The sequence below is a fragment of the Echiichthys vipera genome (assembly GCF_963691815.1).
Source record: "Echiichthys vipera genome assembly, chromosome: 4".
In the NCBI taxonomy this organism is placed as follows: Eukaryota; Metazoa; Chordata; class Actinopteri; order Perciformes; family Trachinidae; genus Echiichthys; species Echiichthys vipera.
Window position 1 is genome coordinate 29,671,569 of NC_139829.1, and position 24,284 is coordinate 29,695,852.

General features: G+C 43.9%; 1 protein-coding gene across 9 annotated transcripts in view; it reads left to right on the forward strand.

Moving 5' to 3' along the window:
• The window catches only part of arvcfb (ARVCF delta catenin family member b), a 236,889-nt gene that overhangs the window by 94,803 nt on the left and 117,802 nt on the right, over positions 1 to 24,284 (forward strand). For 8 of the 9 annotated variants that reach the window (XM_083912100.1, XM_083912104.1, XM_083912101.1 and 5 more), the window contains exon 1: positions 17,774 to 17,953. The exons of the other annotated variant lie outside the window; for it this stretch is intronic. In XM_083912100.1, the coding sequence (XP_083768226.1) occupies positions 17,933 to 17,953 (21 nt within the window). In that variant the 5' untranslated portion in view covers positions 17,774 to 17,932. Of the gene's footprint in view, positions 1 to 17,773; positions 17,954 to 24,284 lie in introns of those variants that run through there. 9 annotated transcript variants of the gene reach the window in all.

Sequence of the window (24,284 nt, forward strand, 5' to 3'; positions counted from 1 at the left end):
GGGAGAGTGAAGGAAGAGTCGTGTCAGACGAGACTCCACTCCAGATAAATAAATGATCAGCCCGCAGCAAACATCAAAGAGGAATTGTGTGCTTCAAAGGGAATGCAGGCCTCACTCTCACCAGGTCCTATAGTGAAGAATGAATCCTGTGTATGCTCACACGCACACGCACACGCACACGCACACACACACACACACACACACACACACACACACACACACACACTCTGCTGTGTGTAATCCGACCTGTTTAAGATTCTAATGGTTGCATCTGCATTGATCATCTCCTGCTGAGCCAAACCACCCCTCCTCAATCCCTTTTCTGTTTCAGTGGCAAGATCAGCTGGAAGATAACCAAACTGCTTTGATATAATGTGTCGCCTGACGTCTCATTTGTCATTTGTCTTTTTCCTTCTCTCAACCTTCTGGTGTCAAAAGAAGCACTCACTGCACAATTCTGTTTTAAAGGCTTAATTCCACACAAACGTGGCTATTTTTAAAACCGTGTGTTTCTCTGCACGGTTTGGTCTTTCATCCACACATCACCACAGTTCTGGGCTCCTAAAACTGCAGTTTTTTGTAACCGTAGTCCAGGGTGAACTTGGAAATGTCCGGTTTCAGTAGTCATGTGTGGACAGGAAAGTTGAAGAAAAAACGCATTTTCTCGTTGACATTGTTTGATGTCACACTGTGAGACGGTAAACAGTAAGTCGTATCCATGGAGACGTGTCGAGCACTCTAGATGTGACCAGCTGACGGAGGTGGATTTTGCGGTTTCACAGAGATATGTTTTATCACAGTGGTGTTGTGGATGGAATTTGTTTTTTTAATATAAAAGTTCGGTTTCAAATTTACCCGTGTTCGTGTGGACCCGGCCTTAGACACCTTGGACACATCTCACCACCAGAGTGTTTGTTAGTTTGACACCCAATACATTCAACAGTCATCATTTGGTGAATTTTGAGACTTTGGGCTATTATCTTTCGTTAGCATGTCTTTTTTCAGAATGTTGGAATGAATACAACCAAAATACAAATTTAACACCGTCTGTTTGTGTCTGTAGATTTCTCCTAAATTCACCAAAAGTTAGAATAAGATAATGCCTCATTTGCAAGCGGTTGAAGATGAATGAATAATTTTCTCAATGTAAGTAATCAACTGGGGAAGTTTTATGGTCATATCTATTCACATGTTTTACCCTGTTCACCTGTAGTGTCTTGAAAAATGTACCAATTGTACAATCTCATACTCTGAACCAGAATTCTCCACTTCAGTGGCACTTACATACACCAGCGTTTCCAGTGCTATCTATATTCTGAAGTTTTTTACAGAGGGGTTTCTTCATATGTCATTCGTAGCCTAATTTATACAACATTTTATTCTGAAAAATGTGTTGAAAATGTTTAAGGCTGTTGCTAGTATTTTCTGATTCATGGAGTGATAAAAAGATGTCTTTGAGTATCCATAAAAGCGCTTTATAAGTTCAATGTATTATTATTGCAAGTTAGCGCATAAGACAATGCATCATCTGCATATATCGACATAACAATTCAGAAAACTTGAAATACAAATAATAATTGTTTTAATGGAAGAAATCAATTTGGGATGTTTCATGCTGAGATCTACTTGTTAAAAAATGTACCCTCTTCAGTGTCTCCCCTTTAAAATTAGGCTGACTGGAAGTTGACCCTGGCTTATGATTTCTCTTCGACTGATTGCTTGAAAAACATGTCTTTCACTCTGATTGAGGAGTCCAGTCCAAGGCCAGAACATTATGTCACATCTGTGTACAAATGACACATCACTGTGCTGTAGCTTCAAAAAAATGTTGCTTTTATAATAGAGTCAAGTCAAATGTTTTGGAAAATAGTCATGGCCCTGTGGTAGAAATGAGCCCCCAGTCCCTTCCTGTCTTTGTTATGTATTGTCTTCATGCAAACATGTCAATTAAATGTATTTTTAATTGTGCACCACATATATGCACCGCATTCAATTCAATTCAATTCAATTTTATTTATAGTGCCAAATCATAACAAAAGTTATCTCAGGACACTTTACAGAGTAGGTAAAGACCACCCTCATTATTTGACTTATTTATGATTTACATAGACCCAACAATTCCCCCGTAGAGTACGGTGGCAACAAACCGTCAGACAGACCCAGCTCTGTGGAGGACGGACATCTGTCTGCGACTGTTGGGGAGGAAGAAAAGGAGAGAGAAAGAGAGAAAAGACAGACAGATGGACAAAGAGAGAGACAAAGACAGACACAAAGACAGAGACAGACACACTTCCAGTAACTATAATAATATCTATAGTAATGTGAATATGACTTATTAATACAGCAGAATAGTAGAAACAAGCACAGCTAAGGTTATAGATTATAATAGTAGCAGGAAGCGTCATGCAGGACCACGGCAGCAGGCACCACCACCATCAGCAGAGACCTGCGAGACGACAAGGCACAAACAACTCCGGGGAAGAAGTTGAAAAAATGTTGTCATCAAACATAATCCAGCGTCTTGTAGAATCATCCAGTTTCCACATTCATTTGGGTGTTTTTTCGAATAAGGGGATAATGCCGGATCCAGCAACAGGCTCTCATCATTTCTGTTGATATCGTAAATTATTGGTGAATCAGTTAATAAATCATACTCAACTGACACTTGGTTTGGGGGATTCTTGGGGACCAGGGCCCTGGAGTAACTTCCCACTTTGCCAGGTTGATAATCCTAAATATAAAAAAATATACATATACAGTATGTGGTGATCACACTATGGGTGTTTATTTTGAAATGTACGAAAATGATACTGTGCTATTTTTACCTGTGTCATTAGCATGGGTGCACCACAAAAGTCAGATACAACCCAGTCAGAGGAAACAGATGTTGCTTGTTGCTTTTCATTTCTGTTTTAACCTCTGGCTTTCTCTCTTTTGTCTTCACTTTTGTTTTTCTTTCCCATCTCTCCCAGCTCTCTGTTCTTCTTGCTGTCTCATCTTTCTGCTTCTGTTAGAGTGGGGGATGTCTATTTTCTAACACCTCTCAGCCTGCTTATCTACTAGGTCTGTATTGCTGTGCTTAGGTATTTCCAACCCCATTTGTTATTGTGCGGTCAACCCCCTTGATATCACGCCACCATCAGTTATGGATATCAGGGCGTGTGTGTGACAGAGATAAGCACTGTGGCTTGAAACTGTTATCTAGAAATCATGATTGTTTATGATAGGCAATATGTGTGTGCGTGTGGTACCAGGCCCGGGTGTCCATATGGGTGGCTGTAGGAAGCTTGCATGTGTTGGATTTGTGCCTGCAACATTGCTTGTGTGTCGGATTGCATTATGGCTCTGTGCATGAATATATCCAATGACAGGGCCATTCCTCCATGCTGGTTATGATTGTTCATTCGTAGGGGTGACATCATTCCTTTCCACCTCTTGGATGTCCAAAAACAAGAGTCTTTGTTTTTGTGAGTGTACACTGTGATGTTTCATTCCCTTTGTTGTACTTGGAACCAGTGGATCACATTTCCATTTTGCTGCACTGATGTTCCAGCAAAACTGTATTGGATTGTGTGTGGTGCCAGGATTGTCTTAATTACAAGAAAGGGCTCAAACTTCTGAAAGCAAAAACATAATTGGCACCCCGTAGAGCCACCTCATTAATGTCTTTGCTATGCTGGGCTTGGGTATCAGAGACTTACCCATTCAGCCACCCTTTGTGTGGAGCATTTGAGCTTGTCCCTTCAGGGTATTGGCTCAAGAAACTCTCACTTAAACAGATTTGACTGAAACAGATAGACTCTCTGTAGTATCACCCGACCTTCCCCAGTCAACCACCCTTGCTCCAATGTGATGTGTCATGTTCGTCTTTTGTTCATGATGATTATTTTAAGCTTGTGCTGAATGCCAAATCATTAGTGTCCCATCTTGGCGTGTAAGTAAGTCTTGAATGTGACGTTGAACTTGCGTCAGCCTGTTGTTGCCGCTCGCCCAGCCTTTTGGGTCAGGGTGTCTTTAATGACCTGGTGCCCCCTCCTCCCCCTTCTCTTCCCTCCCTTCCCGACATGGAAGATCTATACAACTGCGATCAACACTGGACATGGAGGACTATGATGTTCGCTCGGCCGCCAGCATCCTGGCCTCAGTGAAAGAGCAGGAGGCGCGTTTTGAGCAGCTGACCAGAGCGCTTGAGGAGGAGCGTCGCAACGTCACCCTGCAGCTAGAGCGGGCCAACCTGCCTCCTAACCCTCCTACCAGCCAACCGCTGGCATGGCAGCAGGTGGTGTTGCAGGTAAATGACGTCGGCATGCTGGCCAGCCCCCTGTCATTTTTAACCGCCTATTTGCACTACCATGTGTCTGCCTCCCTGCCTACCTCTCTAAAGTGACACCCTGCCTCCTTTCATCTGAGCAAGCTCATTCCATCGTCATGTTTGCTCATGGTCATTGCTTTTTCATCATTGTTGGGATCCAACCATCTCTCTGTTCAGCTTCTCTGTGATTTGGAACACTTGTTCCATTTTCTGAACCAACTGTCTTGGATGTTATGCAATAATCTGCTCTGTGGTGACTCATCGTTAAATACAAGCTGATGAGATTCAACCCCTCATTCTGTCCTTCCTCGCCTCCTCCTTCTACGCCACCGCTTGCCGTTTAGTCCCATCTTCTTTTGCCCACCGGTCTTTGATATTGTCTGGTGGTGCTGCTGATTGGATGTGGCCTTTCGCCCAGCTCCGGCCAGTGTCTGGAGGACATTACAGTCCTGGCCTGGGCTCACATCAATGTTGGCTAAGTCTGCAGGAGCAGGAATTGGAAGATGTGGAAATATGGCCGCTGTAGTCCCCTAAAATTGTCAGCAACATTGATTTACACAGAAAGAAAGAAAAACACCCTCAGACAGTACACGTTATACTAACCAAAATTTGAAAGCACAATTTGGCGATGCAGCACCTGTAGCACCTAGATGCATAACCTTTAATCACGGTAAGGCAGGCCGTCTTATTTATTATTGATATAGAGGCAAGACTTGCAGAGATGAAACTGCTATGCCTATGATTGCCTGTGGTTGTATTTGCCCACAGTCACATTTTGTTAACAACCATGTCAGTGTTTATTTTTAAAGGGCTTGCTGCCAATTTGGCCTCATGAAGGAATAATGAAGAGGATGCGGGAAAAGTATAGCAGGGTAAAGTAAATTCGTCATACCCTCACCCACTACAGGGGTGATCTACTGCTTTTATATATGTGTGTGTGTATGTGTGTGTGTGTGTGTGTGTGTGTGTGTGTGTGTGTGTGTGTGTGTGTGTGTGTGTGTGTGTGTGTGTGTGTGTTTGTGTGTGTACGTGTGTGTGTGTTTAAGAGAGAGCGAGATACCCTCCGATCTTCATAAACAGATCCATGATTTACTGGTAAGTGCTTAACATGACAGGCAGTGAATTAGCCCTCTCTCTCACGCTATCACTCACAGATCAGACTCAAAGATAACCCCCACCCCGGCTGTTTGCACACTGGGGATAGCAGGATACTGCTCACATAACCATGCTCTATTTTACATCACTTTGAATCTTAAGTCCAGGCACTGCACTTTGGGCTTTATTACAAATACCTATAAATGCCAAAGCAAATTGGATGTTGGGTGGAAGGGGGATTAATCGGCGTCTGCTTTGGGGCAAACAGCACCTGAGTGTTGGCAGCACGTGTGCTCAGTCTCGATCCAGAAGGTGCTGTGTCATGTGTAAGACTCCCCAGACTGCATGATGGATTAAAATGAATCATGGATCAGTAACTGAGGGTTCAGATTCATAACCCCGGGGCAAGACTCAGTGATGCCTGCCATCACTTAAAGCTGGGGTCAGAAAAGGAAAAGTGGCGAGAGTTAGATGAATGAGATTCAGATATACGCCTAATGAGTGTGATAACCCACTGATCTAAATAGTGCTACACGGTGCTCATTTGGGAACAGATTGGGTCCAAACATAAATCTGCCTTAATCATTCAGATCAGTGGTGTCAGCATTTTAACACAGGCGCGCTAGAGAGAGCAGGCCCAGTGAGGAGCAAATAAACACGAGAAAAATTATCTTCAGTTCACAGAGATTGGTGCAGATTTCACACACATTGGCACAGCGCTGTATGATCGGCCACTTCAAACAGTGCACTCTCAACACTACTTTTTTCCACCCTCAGTTTGTTGAGTATGACGTTGCAGGCTCTTCTGTTCAGTAGCCTACAGCCTGGATGTGGAGTGAGGCATGGCCCTGGACAGCAGCCAAATGACTCCAATATATCATACAGTGATGGTTTGACAGTGTTATACGGAAATATAGCAGTCATTTCCTCTTCAAATTTAGAGTCAGGAAGATTTGTTTTCTTTGGAGGTGTTGAGTTAAATGACAAATCGCCTTGCCTAGTGTGCATGTGAACATGAAAATGTTAATTTATTCATCTTCAACCACTTGTCCCTGTCGGGGTCGCGGGGGAGCTGGAGCCGATCCCAGGTGACATTGGGCGTGAGGCGGGGTACACCCTGGACAGGATGCCAGTCTATTGCAGGGCACATAGAGACAGAAAACCATTCACACACACACATCAATTAACCTAACACCTGCATATCTTTGGGAGGAAGCCAGAGAACCCGGAGAAAACCCATGCAGACACAGGGAGAACATGCAAACTCCACACAGAAGGGCCCCAACCAGGATTCGAACCAGAGGAAATAGTTTTAGCTAATCTAGTGCTGTGACTCTAGACATTGCAACATTAGTTGGTTGATTAGTTGATTGGTTATTCCACCACTTTGGTCCCAACTGAAATTTAAAATATAATGAAATCTCAGCTATAATGGATGGATTGCCATGACATTTGCTACACCTATTTATAGTTCCCAAGGGATGACATCCACTGACTATAGCCCTATTCTGACGGGATTAGTTTAATGTGGGGACACGGAGTAAGGTCATTTTTAGCAGAGGTTTTAGTCCTGTCTGAATGTTCCATATCAGTAATTATACTGGAGAATGTCAATAAAAATTATGATTTTTCATCTTCTCTAAAAGAGTCCGGAAAATATCCCTCAGGTAAAACTAGGCCCGTCAAAAACGACCCTTTGTAAACATATTTTCATATCCCGTCATTATGAAGAAGCTCTCTTATCACTTTTTTTAGATACTTGATTCTGTCCTTTAGTTTAGTGTTTACTTAAATTTGTGATATCAGCAACAGGGAGGTTACGTAATGCATAAATCAAGTTACCCCTCCCACCTCTGGCAGAATACAGGGATTTCTTAATCCCGTGCGAATTGGCCATTTATATTACAGACGTCCTGAGGTAAGACTATTTTACCCCACAGCCCCCCATTAAACTAATCCCGTCCAAATAGTACTTTTGTTGTCTAGTATCACCACCATGAGGTTGACATTTTATTTCCTTTTGTGAAATATTTCTCCAACTATTGGACGGATTGCTATGAAATTGCACGGTGCCCAGATGATTAATCCTAAAGACTTTAGTGATCCTCTGACTATCATCCAGCATTAGCAGCATGTCAAATCTCAATATCTACCAGATGTATTGGCACCAAGTTTTGGACCGATATGCATGGTTCTCCAGACTATAAACCCTAATGACTTTGATGAGTCTCCTATCGGATGGATTGCCATGAAATTTGGAACAGACGTCCATGTCCCGCTCAGGATGAAATGAGACAACTCTTTCAACAACAACATTAACGGGTCAAAATTTAGATTTGTCCAATAGTGTCTGTAGACTCTTGGTCTTATTGAATAATAAAGACATTTCTCATTAAAGTTAAAGCTTATGAATTATTCCATGTTGTTTGCTTTGGCTAAAGATGCAGATATGGTTCACTGTTTTTTATGATTTATATTTGTCCTGCCGGGACAGAGGGGATACAAGATAAAAGTCCCCGCCACAAATAAATTACCCGTGATATTAAGTCACCTTGCTTAGCTCAAGGGCACATAACTGAATTGAACTGGATTGAATAATATTGTGTCTTAGTCTGTTTCAAATATAATTTTACTCTTATCTGTTTGGCCCTGTGCGATGTACAAAAAGGTAGACCACCACAAGACACTTTGACCATTGAAATGGAACAATGAGTGTGGGAGAGGCTCTTGTAAACAGCATTGGCCTACTTTCCAGGACCTTACTAATTGAATTTTGATCCTCATTCACTTCAGTATTACACTTTATGAATTGCAGCCAAGAAAAAGAATTAGAGTGGTTACGCTGCGCTGTCCTGTGAGAAACATCAGAACAATGCTGTCGGACACTCCACTAGCTTTCCTGATGAAATTATCAGTAGAGATTCACTGACACGGACCGAGGCGCCTTTGAATCTGCATCAATCGACAGCCCCAACATGTGACCCCTCACATACTAAAATCCTACCCTCTCTTCATTTGATATCGCGTTTTTCTGTGGTAATTGATTTTTGCCCGAAGGAGCATTATCACCGAAGCTCTGAGAGGTCAAGTGGTGCACAGTGTCGGGTCTTTGTGTGGCAAAAAGCAGACAGCACTCAGACAACCATGTCCGTTTGGAGCGAAGGGAGAAGGTGACCTCATTTCATATGCACCAGACATCTAATCTATCTACCCATGGCCGCTGCCTGGCGCATGCACAGATCCCATCTTGTGGTGCATACGGTACAATCACCCCGTGCTGCAGTCAAAAGCAAACTCAGGATAATTTCTCTTACTGTGGGTATCATTAAATGTTGGTGTTTGGTATTCCGACTCTATATTCGGAGGGCTTCTAGCATTGCAGAGGCATATCATCCCCTTGTGCAAATGTGGGAAGTTTTCAAAGGCTTGTGAGCTTTAGAGAGAGTGAACAGTGCAGCCTTTGATCTGTGCTGCTGTCTGTGGTGAAGATGTACAGGCCCCAGCCCTGCGATGGCACAACAGCACTCAACCAACAATCGCTCCAGCCGCCCTTCACCCACTTTCATCCCCACAGCCCCCCAGCCCTGTCTAGGCACAATGGAAACAAAGGGCTAAGGGTGCTATAGCGACAGAAGATCTATCCTTCCACTGGCAGGGCCCGGGAGCCCCTGTACCCTCGTAAATCACCTGCCTAACAATGAGCCTTAGTTTACCCCCTTCCCTCCTCTATCTTCCCCTGCCTCCTTCTCTCGTGTCATTAGGAACCTTCTCTCCTCCCATAAACACCCTAATTACCTCGGCGTGAAAGTGCCTCCTTTGTTTATTTTTGTATACCACACTGTTCCTGTACCCTGCTACACCACTTTCCACTTGCATTGTACTTTCATGGAGCAGGCTGCAGAAACGTTGTATTTAAATGCTAATAATGTCGCTGCTTGTGTTTCACGTTTCCATATAGAGCACTAAAGCATGCTTTGTATCAGCATAAAGGTTACTTGGCTCTTTGGTTATTGATGTAAAAGAATACTAATACATCATGCATTCAGTTTTTGGAACAATATTGTTTTTTTCCCCTTAAGTTTGCTGTTACACGATTTGCCACAAACTTCCCACCACTCCTTCTCGCGGTCAGAACTCAGTTTAGAAACCACAGAAAAATAAAAACTTCCGATCTTGGCTGGTAATAATATTCAGCTTGTCTTCAGTATCAAAAGTAATCCTGGTTTTGAAGCCTGGCATTGGATGTGACTTGGCAGAAGACAGGAGACTGTACACACAGTAACAGAAAAAGAAGACACTCCAAACCAACTTTATTTCCGCCTTTCTTTAAAATAATCCAAAATGGCCCAATGAGCTAAACTTCTACTTATGCCCACCCACGAGGAGAATAAATGCCAGTAGAAAATAATATAACACACAAAATGAAAATGAAAACATTTGGATGATATCCAACAACTGTACTTCTGATGAAGACAATCCAAAAAAATGATTTGGATACAGATAGTAGCTTTGAGGCACACCCTTACCGGTTGTGATAATCTGGGCGGCAGAAGCTCGGTCCATAGGTGACTTGGCTGGGAACCGGAGGGTTGCCAGTTCAAGTCCCTGTGTGGACCATGAATGAAGGGTGAACTGGTGGCTGGAGAGGTGCCAGTTAATATCCTGGGCAAGGCACCGAACCCCCAAACTGCTCGGGGTGCCGGTCACTGGCAGCCCCTTTGCTCTGATATCTCTCTAATAATTGCATGTATATAGGTCCTGTTTGTGCATGTGTGTGTATTTCGGGCCTGTGTGTGTGTGTGTAACATGAATAACAATAATAGAGTGAAAAAAAAATCAAATTTCCCCTTTGCGGGACTAATAAAGGAATTCTTCTTCTTCAGCTACAAATATTTTTTGCAGCTGAAGGCAAGTTTTCTAACTTTTTTTTTATCTGTGACCCCTTAAAGCAATATTCCGTTGTGACCCCTCATCGCGGGTTGCAAGTCTGTAATTTCTGAGTGGCTCAGTCAAATATTTCCTAATCCGCCTTTCATATGTATAATTTTCAGAGTCCTGGGGAGGTAAAACGATACAACATTTAATAAAAAAGACAAAAAGTCCAAAAGAAAGAAACATAATTACGCATAGCAAGTTGAGATGTTATCATATTTTCTACCTCTCTCAAAACTCCACGTGAGGATCAAGAACCGCAGGTGGAGAAGCAGTAATGGGGTCCAGGTGGGAAGGTGGATTGTCCAACAAACTCTGGTTTGGGGGTTCAATTCTTGTTTGCTTCTAACAGCATGTCAAGGTCTAAACTCTAAAGGACTCTATTTTCAAATTGAATAAATGTATTAAATATTTAAGGAGCAAAACCACTACGCCGGTTAAACTTAGACCGCCATTTATGTTCTAGGTTATCTTTTATTCACTCCCCTTCAACATTAGGAGTGAAGTTTGAGGCGATGGCCCATGAATCACACCGCTAACTGCTCAAGGTAGGGAGTAAGTCCTCTCTGTGTCTCAGCCTGGTACATGGAAGGACAGGGATTTTTACTCAAGGTTGGGATCGCACACATTCCCAGATATAAAGGTTTGAAGGGGAGGCAGCAGCAAAGCCATTCCTACTGTTGGCTATTTATATTCCCCTGGGGCGGCTCAAACCTTCATCCTTTAAATCAGCCCCAACGCTGCTGGAGTTAATGCCTGTCCTGGTGCACCTCCCTGCCATTTGATCACAATCCATTAAACCATTATGCTCACTAAAAGCACTGAGAGGGGATTCTGAAACACTGCACCCATTTCCTCTACCAGACGTCTTCTCTGTGTTCTCCATACTGTTGGTGAACAGAGTTTCTGGGACATTTACTTGAAGATGACCACGGTACTCTGAATAGACTAAGTAGTGGGGTTGAGAGACTAAATTGAAGCCCATATGTTTGAAATAAAGCTCCTTACCTTCACAGGACCCCAGCACCACCTGAGGAATGTGACCTCGTGCCTCCCAGTGTCCAGCAGGATAACTAAACAAGGCTGGACGCTGACTCCCGATAAAAAAAACTCAAATGAAAACAGTTTTTTAAGAACTTTGTGCTAGGACTGGAGGTGTTCTTCAAAGCCTTATTTAATTACCCTCATGAGTTTAACATACTCTTGTGACAATTTAACTACATGACTTACAAGCATATAAATGTTCCAAAAAAATGAGGAACAGAAGAGGCACTGAGCGTTGTTCTGGGGCATGTGCGGGAGTAAATTTACACTTTAGTGGACAGAACATTCCTTGAGACTGCATGTTTCTTTTCTGTTTCACCCCAGTGTGTTCTTTGATGAAGGTTACTACAACGGGACTATTGGTACATGCAAACATGGAAGCTGGTCTTGGGATCTAATGTCCCTGTGCAGCCAAAATGCTGCATATAAAAAACACAAACAATGCTAAAGCAGACAAATCAACTAGTCTAAAAAATTTCCCCCAAGACCCAGAAACTAAATAGTAGATGGCTCAAATCCGAAGGGGCACTTTACCTGGATTTAGCTTAATATCCAAGTTCTTGATTTGATGCTAACAGACGGAGACCTCCTGATATTTGCTAACTCCAGTAAAGCTCTAGCTCTTCCACTTGTGTGCACTGGAGCAATGTATTCTCATCAACAGGTTTATATGATATTTTAGGAACACTTCTGCACACAAATCTGAATGATAAGGGTAAGGGGGCACTTTACCTAGATTTAGCTTAATATCTAAGTTCTTGATTCGTTGCTAACAGAAGGAGACCTCCTGATATTTGCTAACTCCAGTAAAGCTTTAGCTCTTCCGCTTGTGTGCATTTTATGAAAACTTCTGCACAAAAATCTGAATGATATCTTACATTCTATTTAATGTTGTTAAATGGCAACTGGTACGTGACCGTGACAATTAAGTTAAGGCAACAAAACAACTTGGGTAGGATTAGAATAAAGGACTGTGGTTTGGTTTAGTACTTCCGGGACACAAACACACTTTTCTTTTTGCAGGGATATGTTCAAACAGTAAATGAGGGGAGCATGATTGAAGGGATTATCAGCAAATTAATTCTTTGAATCAAAGGCGTATGAGCAGCAAAAGTAGGCAGTATACCTTCAGATTAAAGCAAATTAGTCAAAACGACACATGACTGCATTGACACTGCACTCTGGCTGACTCTATGAGCTCTGCCATTGCCTCAGGCTGAGGCCCATTTCACTGCTGGACCGACTGTAAAAACACTGAACATCATAGAGTCTGGAATTTTGCAAACTTTTGCTGTTTTGTGTCACAGAGTTGAACACACACCTTGTCCAAAAATCATGTGATTCTTCTTAAGTTGAAGCCAGGCTGTCGGGCCCTGCTCATATTTTGGCACAGTTGAAAAGGGTGATGGGGCTTGGTATGGGAGAGCTGTCTCACATGGAGTGTCTGAGAGTGATTCTCGTTGTGTAGAGGGTTATGGTAATAGTGCAGGAATGTGTGAAAAGACCGGCACTGCTCTCGACGGTCCTCTTTATCCAAGTGCCTGATTCAAGCTGATCATTCTGGGGTAAATAAGGGCATATAAGCCCAACTTATTCTCTCTGTATCCCAGTTACAAATGCAGTTGACCTGCATCACCTTTGTTCATTTCCAGGCAACACAAAACCACAAACAGAATTCCTAAAGAGATGGTTGTCAGATGCATTGGCTGACAGACCCGCCAAGAAACTGTGCATCACAAGCCAACATGTAAACATATTCTGAGGCATATACAAAAAATGGACTTTTAGTGAGTTGGCCCATCTGTCAATGTCAAAATCTCAAAAAGATAAGTCGAATCTCTGGGTCTTAGGAACAACTGATTAAACATGATCTTTTTAAGACGTGCCTTTGAAGACCCAATCGAAAGATTCTGTTACAAATCCAAAGGGTACGGTCAACTCAAATGAAGGTGTAGAAGTCGATGATTTGCTGCATGTCAGGCTCAGGCTGATTCTTATTCTGTAAAACTAGGAAAAGCCTAATCCAGTTATAGTTGTATAGAAAATATTGCTGCAATTACACTATTGTAACATAAACACAGAAAACACAACCTTTTGATTGAATATGATGTCATTTAAATAGAGCTTTATTTCCCTAAATGAAGGGAAAATTGCCTTTTCGCAAAACAAAAGCCCCAAAAAGATTGGATTATAATCCTCTGCATTGCTGACTCGCCACTTTTTGAGGAGAAAATAAAACATAGTAAGAAGCATTTGATAAGGGCTTTTTTGCAAGCTGTGCCAAACAGCAGTCAGACTGTAGCAGAGTAGACCATCTCGGTCCTGCAGACTGTCACACATCATGTTTGGTGAGGACTCTACACTGTGCAGTGGTCGACTTTAATAACTTAGAGCAGAAAAGTCAGTGTTATCTTTTAAATCACTTTTGATGCTTTTATTTTCGCAGATCTGCTTTGTGTATAGTGGGATATTTAGTTGAACTTACTCACCTCTCTGTTGAAGTTTGGAGGTAAAGAAGGGTTTCTCAAGAAATGTATTCTTGGCAGCGAAAGCTTTTGAAGTACTATTTAAAAAATAGGACGCCATTAAAGTCTGCGAAACACAAGATCGTAAAAACATTATTTTTTGTAATGAGAAGCCGTATGTATATTTTCGAACCACTAGCCACTCCTGCCTTCAGACTACTTCTTCTATCTGCTTTTGCTTCTCTCTCTCTCTCTCTCTCTCTCTCTCTCTCTCTCTCTCTCTCTCTCTCTCTCTCTCTCCCTCTCTCTCTCTGTTTTTCTATGCACCTGGCATCTTGAATGGAAGTAAAAAACACGATTTTAACAGATGCAGCTTCGTTGGAGGTGTCTGGCTGTCAAAGCACGCCTTGTTGCTCGACATTAACCTTTCTACCATCTGTTTCACACTGTACGACTCCTCACAAAGATAAGCTGACTTCAGGAGCTTTGATTACAACTCCCGAATTATTCATACACCGTGTACATTTATTTTACAAGACTTGGACGCAGGTTGGCTAGACTCAAGAGAAAATAGCTTTTGTCTTATTAGGTATTCTTGGAGACGTATCACCGACCAGTGACGTTGAAGACATCACAGGAATTATTTTGCAAAGAAATATTGGAAATACTTTTTTGGCTACATCTCATTCTGTCCTGTCTATTTGTTACTTTAGTTTCGGTAAGTATCAAATGGTCATGAAAGCTGGGTCATGACCGAAAGAACGAGGTCGCGTGTACAAGTGGCTGAAATGGGTTTCCTCAGGAGGGTGGCTGGAGTCTCCCTTAGAGAGAGGGTGAGAAGTTCAGCATCCGTGAGGAACTCGGAGTAGAGCCGCTGCTCCTTTGCGTTGAAAGGAGCCAGTTGAGGTGGTTCGGACATCTAGTAAGGATGAACCCTGGGAGCCTCCCTAGGGAGGTGTTCCAGGCACGTCCAGCTGGGAGGAGGCCTCAGGGAAGACCCAGGACTAGGTGGAGAGATTAGATCTCCACACTGGCCTGGGAACGCCTCAGGATCCCCCAGTTAGAGCTGGTTAATGTGGCCCGGGAAAGGGAAGTTTGGGGTCCCCTGCTAAAGCTGCTGACCCCGCGACCCGACCCCGGATAAGCGGATGATCGTAATTGTTCACATCCAGCTGACATCGGGCGTGAGGCGGGGTACACCCTGGACAGGACGCCAGTCTATCACAGGACACATAGAGACGTACAGAGACAGACAACCATTCACACCTACGGGCAATTTTAGAGTCATCAATGAACCGAACACCTGCATGTCTTTGGGAGGAAACCGGAGAACCCGGAGAAAAAATGTATTTGCATCTGTCAGAGCAAATAAAACATGAGCTGGGCCCCAGATGATTAATCACAATGACTTCGATGATCCCCTGGTTTTTGTCTCTTGTACCTTGATGAAATTGACATTTGTGGTTTTGAGTCTTGACAACCATTAGAGAGGTTGCCATGAAATTTGTCACAAAAATGATTTTCCCGCTCTGGGCAAATTGTAATAACTTTGGTGAACCTTTAACTTTCCAGCTACAGCGTCATCATCAGGTACAAACTTTTAATAAGTAGCCCGCCAACTAACGTCATTCACAGCTGCACTTTGTGGTTAGTGGTAATTAAAAATGTTAGTACGCTAATACGATAGATGAAGAAGGTAAACATTGGAAATATTACACCTGCTAAACATAAGCACATTAGCACTGTAAACATATTTGACATTAGCATTTGCCTCAAAGCATGATTATGCCTTAAGTGAAGCATCACAGAGCTGCCGGTGTGGCCGACTTATTGTTTTGTTTAAGTCTAGATGGCATCGGAATTTGGCAAATGTTCCTTAAAACAATAATCACATCATAAAACTATAAATTGGACACAGGGAAAGTTCTAATCTGCTCCCCTGAGTTTTCCAAAGCACTTAATGGATTTTTAAACAGGGTTATGAAACTCACTCAATGCGTAAACGGCTTAAATGGAATGTGATATTGCGAATCACACAAGAGAAAGAAACGCATCGCAGTTTACGTTACGAGACTTTTTTAAAAGCCATTTTTGAGAGTAATGTCGGTCGGCTGAATTCTTAATGGTATTGTTGAAAGTAAATAGCAGATGTAATGGTGCGTGGTGGGCCAGGTCCTTTTTTATTAAGAACAAATGGAGCAGTTATGTTCAGGGTGATGAAATACCGGGCTTGTGGAATGCAAAACCTCAGCCATTTCCCCTCCATTTGAGGTTTCTCCTTTCTCTGCTTTCTTTTTTTTTTTTAAGTCCAGTCATTCTTGTTTTTTTCTTCTCTTGTGTAACTTCAGACGTCTCTCAAAGTTGTCCTCAGTTAAGCTTTCATCTGCGTTTGTAGATTAACATTCCTTGTCAGTCTCGGTCACAGTCGTAGATATTTGAATGTGAATTCTTCCACGTACGTCCCACCCCTCCCTTATATCAAGTGCAGCGAGAGGAACGGGACAAAGAGGTGGAAAAAAGGAGCTGTGTGTGTGTGTGTGTAGGGTGTAAAAATGTGCAGAGTAGTGGGTGCCTTCGCCTCAATAGAGCCAACTTTTGTTTTGTGTGTCAGCCCCTGTACCCCCCCACCCCCCCCGCCCCATTTCTTTTTCCTCGTCTCTCTCTGTCTATGCCAACAAGGGGGAGGGGGCGACGGATTGACAGACGCAGCTGGAGTGCATAGAAGGAGCAGGTCCCACCCCACTAAGATGCCAGACATAGACCCAATGAGGGAGAGCGAGGAGGAGAGAGAGGGAGCACTTCCAGCTTCTGCTGCCTGTCCGGGAACCCTCCTTTCTCTGAACACACCTCCTCTTCCCCCCTTCTCTCTCTCTCTCTCAGTCCCTCAGGTTTTTGTTCTCTGTCTGGCTAACTTTTCTTTCTGTTGGGTGTGTGCGTGCAAATGCACACAGTTCGACCAGCTCCATTCCTTCTCTTGGGTTCTTGTTTTCTTAGAGATGGGGGTTGTGCGTTGTGCAACGGCTGCCTTTGCCCTCCATCTCCCTCCATCTCTCTCCATCTCTCTCCATCTCTCTCCATCTCCCTCCATCTCTCTCTCCATTCCATATATTCATACAGCATCTCTGCAAATGAGAAAGCTGGGTCCCTTTTTTTCCGTTGTGTCAAATCAGACAGAGAAAGCAAGAATTACCCTGGATGAAGGGGGATGGCTCCTTCAAAATAAAAGCATTTATGTTTTCACAAAAAGACCTATTGTACCTCACATATATAAATCATTCTGCTTCCACGTCCTAGGAGGAAAAAGATAACATGCTACTTCTGCTGAAAATGATCTTGTTATCTTATTATTATAAAATTAGCCTTTATATTTTAAGAAATGACAGTTGGCAGTGTCTCTTGAAATACATTAGTATACAGCCTACTGGCAATTTGAGAGCAGGTGACATGCAAAATGATCTTTTATATTGACACACATCATTACCTATGTATAATTCATGGCACAATCCAAACGGGATCAAAAGAATAATTTGTCTCTCCCCGTTCACTACTTGACATATTATTGTTATGTTTTTTATGTTTTAATAAGGTCCCATGGCGTCTCGTTATGGTTGAAGTTTTTTGGATTTGAGACCTGTCCTGCAGTTATGTTAAGAATCAGTAACCTCAGTGTCTTAAAGGACCACTTTCTCTTGTAACGACATAGTCTCTGAACCCTAAAAGTTCTTCCCCTGATCGTTTCATCGGCTGCTGGCAGACGCACCACATGCGTAAAGCTGTCTTTTGCGCGCATGTGTGTCTCACTCGCGCTTTTATTGTGAAAGGCGCGGCGCCACCGCTTCCCGTATCCCTCCGGCTCACTGTGTGCGGCTCGACAGCTGAACAGAGGATGGCTGCCTGCGTCTGAGCTGCCGCCTCTGCGCTCACACGGGGAACAACTCAGCGCAAATAGCCGAGGAAAGCGCGCAGAGACAAGAGGAGGAGAGGAGGGAAAGGAGAAGTTTCCCCGACACCAGGAAATAGTTGTCACATAATTCCCCGGGAGGTTTTTTATTTGTCCGGGAAGGAAAGGGGGGGATTTTGGACCATGCCTGCTGAAGTGAAACAGGTTAGTGCTGCTGTGTCTGCCGGTCTCTCTCCTCTCTCCTCTCTCCTCTCTCCTCTCATCGTATCTCCAGCCTCTCTGACTCTTCTTGTCTTTCTCCTCCTCCTTATTGATTCCCCACTGTTTGAATATTGTTGCATGCCCATCATTTTTTATCCAGGTGACATCACTCTTTGTATCTTTAATGTTGCTTATTTCCCCACCATACATGAGAGGAGTTCAGATTGATCCATGTCCTTCAGGAGGATAGTGTGTGTGTGTGTGTTATGTGTGCACACATATGGATGTGTAGTGTGTGCCATCAGATAGTCTACAGGAAAATATCGGTGTACGACCACCACTTAGTGACCATTTCATGCTGTAAATAGTCTTGACCATGAGATATGTTTCGTGGTGGACCTGTGTGTATGTGTGTGTGTGTGTGTGTGTGTGTGTGTGTGGGTGTGTGGGTGTGCATGTGTGTGTTACGGGTTGAGTTGCAGTAAAGCAGTGCTCTGACTTACGAGTTCCCTGACACATTCATGGGCTCACACATGTCAGTACCACCTATAGAATAACTGCCTGGTGTGATCATGGGACAGGCAGTGAAGTATTGAAAGTTTGTCCCTGATCATCGCCTGCAAGGCTCTGAATGAGCCCAGGCCGGGATTTATAGCCTACGGGGCTTTAGTCCCAAACGTGTGAGAGACATGGCATTAAACTCTTCTGTCCTCCACTTGCACAGATACCGCAGGAATGTGCTTTTGTTAGCTCTTAGCGAGTGTGTTACTGTGTCTGTGTGGGTGTGTGGGTGTGTGTGTGTACCCGGGCATGATGTGCATACATTATTGGAAGTCTTTCCCGTGTTTGAAGCGCATCCATCCACAGGCAGCCTACACCATCACAACGCTCTTTTCGCCGCTGAGCTTGGCAGCGCTCAGATACACAAGAAAAAGGAAGCGGACATCCAAAAAAGAGAGAGACAGTGGAGGAAAAAAATCTTATTGAATAAGGTCAACTTCTCATCGGTGCTGCTCCCCTGCGCTGGGCTGAGAGGGGTGGAGCTCTACCCAACCCCTGTTTGGCAGACAAAAACATTCTGTCAGCCCTCCACGGTGCTCTGATAATAATACGTTAACAGTTGCCCCTGTGGATGAGTGCCACCAGATAACTGGAGGAGCCTACGCGAGAGAGCCCCCCCCCCCCACACACACAGTTCTTTCCACCCTTTGGTTTTGATAAGTTTGAAGGCTACACCGAGTGCGAGCCGATGGATGAAAGGACGAATGCTGCCTGTTGGAATCTTTGCTCGGATAACGCGAACGGGACGACATGCATGTCAACAACCTGAGAGCATGTCCTCTCCAGATGCATCCAAAAATTGGCAGGGGAGGTGCTGCGTCCGTGACCCTCTTTGGACCGAAATAGTTGGCATACTTAGGGGCTGGCCGTCATCGTGACGTGACCTTTTTCAACTCAGCTGGACATTCCTCAGCTAGGGAGCACCTGCTTGGGCAGCGCTGTAGGGGTCTAACGTGTGTCCGAGTAACACATTCGCCTTATACGGATCTATTTCAGTGTCCAGGTCGTTGTTTTGGTCGTCATTCCTCAGTTATTGTTGTTGGGCCTTAAAGAATAGTTTGGAACAGGAATTGAGTTAGCATTTGAACGTCTTCTAGCTGCCACATTTCGCTATGATGCTCCATACTGTACTCTTTATTTCCTTCTTGTAGCTTAGAATGAGATTTTATACTCAGAAGAGTGTAGATAGCAAAGGGAGATGAGAGCGATACCTCATCTTGATGCTGCGGCAGAGCTTACTGTAAATGAGTTTTAGCCCACTGAAGATTACTGCATAGCCCTCAATTAGTGGGGGAGCCTGCACCAGACCACGTCTGAGTTAAATATAAACTCTCCTTGATTTTCAAACTTTACACCAGCAGGGTAGCGCCCAAATCCTCTGAAATTAGTTGTAGTAGCATCCTCTGCTCATGAAAGATAGAAGAACAGATTTGTCGTGGTGGAGAAAGGAAAAAATTATAAATATTCCAGTACCAGTCATCATCTTGACAAGGTTTGTCAAAAAAACAACTTTACTTTTCCCCCACAAGCTCGAAGGACCCATCTGAATAACAAAATAATTCATCAGTGATTCAGCCAAAGACTAAAGGAGGTCTTGCCGTCAGACCGCGGGTTACTGCCAGATTCCTGACAGCTTGTAGGGCTTCCTGCTGCAGCAACTGAGCACTCACCCCCCCCCCCCCCCCCCTCTCCGATGCTGTTTGATTTTCTTACCGAAATTAAAACCCGTCAAACTTCTCTCCGTCTTTTTTTCTGCGGGGGTGTTTTTGTATGGCAGCTTGGCTGTCCTTGTATATTCTTTTTTCCGTTCCTCTCCTCAGGCTCCCCCGTTGTGGCTGCAGAAGATGTTGCGCATATCAATATCTGAAGACATGTAGAGCATGAGGAGGGCTATTGTTTGAGGAGTGGAGGTCATACAAGAATAATGCCAATGACTGGAAACATAGCCCACGGTCTATGGAGGCCCAGTAAGGGCGCACTCACACTGTCCTTCCGCACCGCGCACCGGGCTTTAGGGTACTTGTCCCCCCCTCCCTCTCACCCCCGCTTGCCAGCCCGTTTGTACTCACACTGCCTGGGCCTCGCGCAAATGCTTTTTGCCTGTCCATATGTCATCACGCCGTAACACGTCACACGCATTGATTGTTGCATCGCGATGTGTCGCTTTGTTTACAAATCTTTCCATAGACCTCAGAGTTTTTGTGCGTCTTGTCGACTGTTTTTGAATATTTTCATCCGAACAAATCTGCAGTAAACACTCCACCTCCGCATCACACAACCGTGAACCTTTCGCCGCCATTGTTGATGTTGTTGAATGTCCGCCTATGGTCTGTCTTTTTTTTTTCTATGTCCGAACAGGCGCACATAAAATGACGTCAGAACCGTCGTAGGCATCGTGCTCGTGCTCGTACATGTGCAAACGCGCTATACAAAAGCCCACCTCTCTCAAACGGGCTGTGGACGGCCAGCTGGCAGCAGCTAGACGCGGCTGGTTGCACTCACACTGGTTAAACGCACTAGGCTCTACCCGAAAAACCTGTTTTGTCCCGGTGCGGAAGGACAGTGTGGGTGCGCCCTAATTCTGCTGTGTTTTGAGACTAGAGGGTCTTGGAAGAGGCACGGCCATATGGTGGCAGGTGCCTGGTGATACCAGATGGCCTTCCTATCCCACAGCCTGGCCATACTCCCAATGTTTCCCATACCTTTCCCATGTCTGCCCTTATAGAATGACCCATGACACAACATGGCTTGACATGTCACAGTATATGCTCCTCCGCCCACCATCAGCCTCCTGCCTGCCATAACGGGTGCCTGTTTTTGGTTTAAGTAACCTGAACTGTATTTACATGTGAACAGCTGAGGCCACACGATAACTACCCCTCCACCATTCACTAATTTGATGGCATATATTAAGCAAAAAATGCCAAACATCTCCTGGCCCTAGCTTGTCAAACGTTAAGATTTGCTGCGTTTTTCTGGCTTATGTATTGGATTTTACTTTATTTATTTATTTTTTTACATTTTATGAACAAGAAATTTAGCAATTTTGGGGTCACAACTTTCATTATCAACTAATCTGCAGGTGCTTTTCTTGATGAATCCATTTATTGTGTTCTTGATGAACTGTTAGAAAATAGAAAAAAAAAATGCCACTCACAACTTCCCAGAACCCTAATTGTCATAAATTAAACCGCTGATTTTATCCGACCAGCTGTCTTACACCCAAAGGTGTTCAGCTAACAAGCAAATATTCACATCTGAGGAGTGTGAGCCATGAAAAATGAATTAGTAATAATTATTGCAGCCCTATTTTATATGGCATATTGTGCTATCTGGATATATATTGTCACAGTCAGTACTATGCTGCCATGCTCATTAAAGTTGTTTTTTGAAAGACTGTTTGGTTGAAATCTTGTGATGCCAAACCAGACATCTGCTCCACCAGGTGGCCTAAAATAAACGCTCAGAAATATGTGAAATATTTGACTGCAGCAAGTATTGCACTTCTATACATAGTACACTGCACATTCTTACTCTAAATCAAAAGAACACACCCTCAGCTTTTTTGGCGCTTGTGTGTTCTGTGGGGCATTGGGGTGTACGCCACTCTACCGTTGGCACTGAAGATCCCCCCCTCCCCTCCGCGTTGGCTTCCCTTTATGTCTGTCCTAACCCATTTGGCTGGCTGACAGTGTGACCGATGCGGGCCCATGCACTCGCTCGCTCACTCCCTGACCACCGGCGAGCACCATAATGCTCTCTCAGCTTTCATCATCACGCTGATGGAATTAAAAAAAGGTGAGTGGCAGTAAATTGGAAAGCTGGAAAGAAGAGGCAGCGCATTAATGAGATGGCAGCTTATTATCTGGATGGAGCTGTTGTTTTTTTTTCTTTCTATGCAGCTCAAAAATGTGTGCAGGGTGCACACAGTATCAATAAGCACGCATATATTTCATGCACATCCTTGAAAACATTATGTTGTGTTTTCTTGGGTTGCATTTTGTATAGTAACGCCCAATCAGTTGTTAATGACCACTTGGCTGATTGAGTTTTTTTTGTGTGTTTTTCCTGCTGCCAAATATTTTAAATCCTTGAGAGGTGAGGGGTGCTCACAGTGTGTCAGCCCACTCTCTTTCTTCTGCACACGTACACACACACACACACACACACACACACACACACACACACACACACACACACACACACCCACTGGAGGCTACAGAGGAACATCGGTTGGATCCCTTGCTTATTTACTCAGTTTGTGTCTACAGGCTACGGAGAGGGTCGCCTTGTTTATAAAGGAGTGGGATTCATGGTTTCCCTGGCTGAGTCCAATAAACACCTTTCTTTCTGTGCTGCTGGCGGCCAGCAACAAGATCCATGTTTTCGATCGGGTAGATAAGAAAGCCACTTGCCTCCGAGCAAGCAGAAGAGGTTCAGTCACACAGGCTGACCGGAAAAGCTGGAGAAGTAGAACTTGTTACACTTCAAATAAAGTTGTGCTTACGGCCACATCAGGGCTGTAATTGTTGTAGTTGTAGTGACAATATTTACATGATAATCTCATATCCTAATCACCGTGTGATTACATAATGGCAACAGTTTGGTTATTATGCAACGTGGTGCTCTAATTTAAGAGATACAAACACCGCTCTCCTGTTGAAACCATGATTAGTCTGGCCTGATTATCCTTCACGCTGTCAAAAGATGCTTGTGGTGCTAATGATGGTGAAAACACATTAGAGGCAGTTTTGTACAGGATTGAGCTGAGGGTCAGAGAAGAATAAGAAAAGGACTCTTCTTTTCACTGACTTAATGTGCTGTCATGTTGACATGCAAAGTGTGGGTGTGTTTGCGTGCGTACAGGTGCATGCGCAAATGTCCCAGTGCATACACTTGTCCGTGTGTGTGTGTGTGTGTTTGCATGTGTCATCACTGTAATTGGCTTTTCTACAGGGACTGTGGTTAAAGCCGCAGATGTGACGGTCCTTTTGGCAGCACCATGCCACAAATAAGGACCTTGGTGATCCTTAAATCTAGTGATTGATGACACCATGTATTTCAAATTCTAATTTTCCCAGCATCTGTACCACAGTCAATAAGCTGGTAAAGTCATTGTTGATGTATAGAGGCGCAGTGGCTGAATTCGACCCAAATTGATGACTAGACTGGGCCGTAACTGTCACAGTACTATGTTGATAGTAAAGATTTAAATTCCCCTTGGGGTAGGAAATAATCGTTCAAGTGCATTAGAGTGACTGCAGGAACAGAAAGAGTACTCAAGATACTCCATGTGATTCATGGATAAATTGATATCTGCCATTTATCTGAATGGAACATAAGACTGTAAAGAGTCCATGAAGAGCGTACAGGGGGGAGTTTTTCTTCTTATTGCTTCCTGTGTCTTCCTGCCCTCCATGCTGGGGACCCTGCTGCCTCCCAGACCTTAAGTTGGAGAGGGGTCTGGTTCTGGGGCTTTTTTCCAAAGAACTGGAGCTTCTTTAACAGTTATGTATAGTTCATAAAGGCTCCACCCCCTCCGTCTCGCAGCTGGGGACCTCTCAGAGGGGCCCTGAGGGGGAAGGTCAGACTCCTCATAGAGCTTCCCTCAACCAGAAACGCAGGAACAAACACCTCCCTACTTCTCCCTTTCTCTTTTTAACCCCCTCTTGTACCATCCATATTGTACCAGGCAGAACATGCAGCACAGCACCGCCTTAGGGGACTGGGGGAGCGAGAGATGGCCCGGGCTCCTCTCGCATGTTTACTCTAG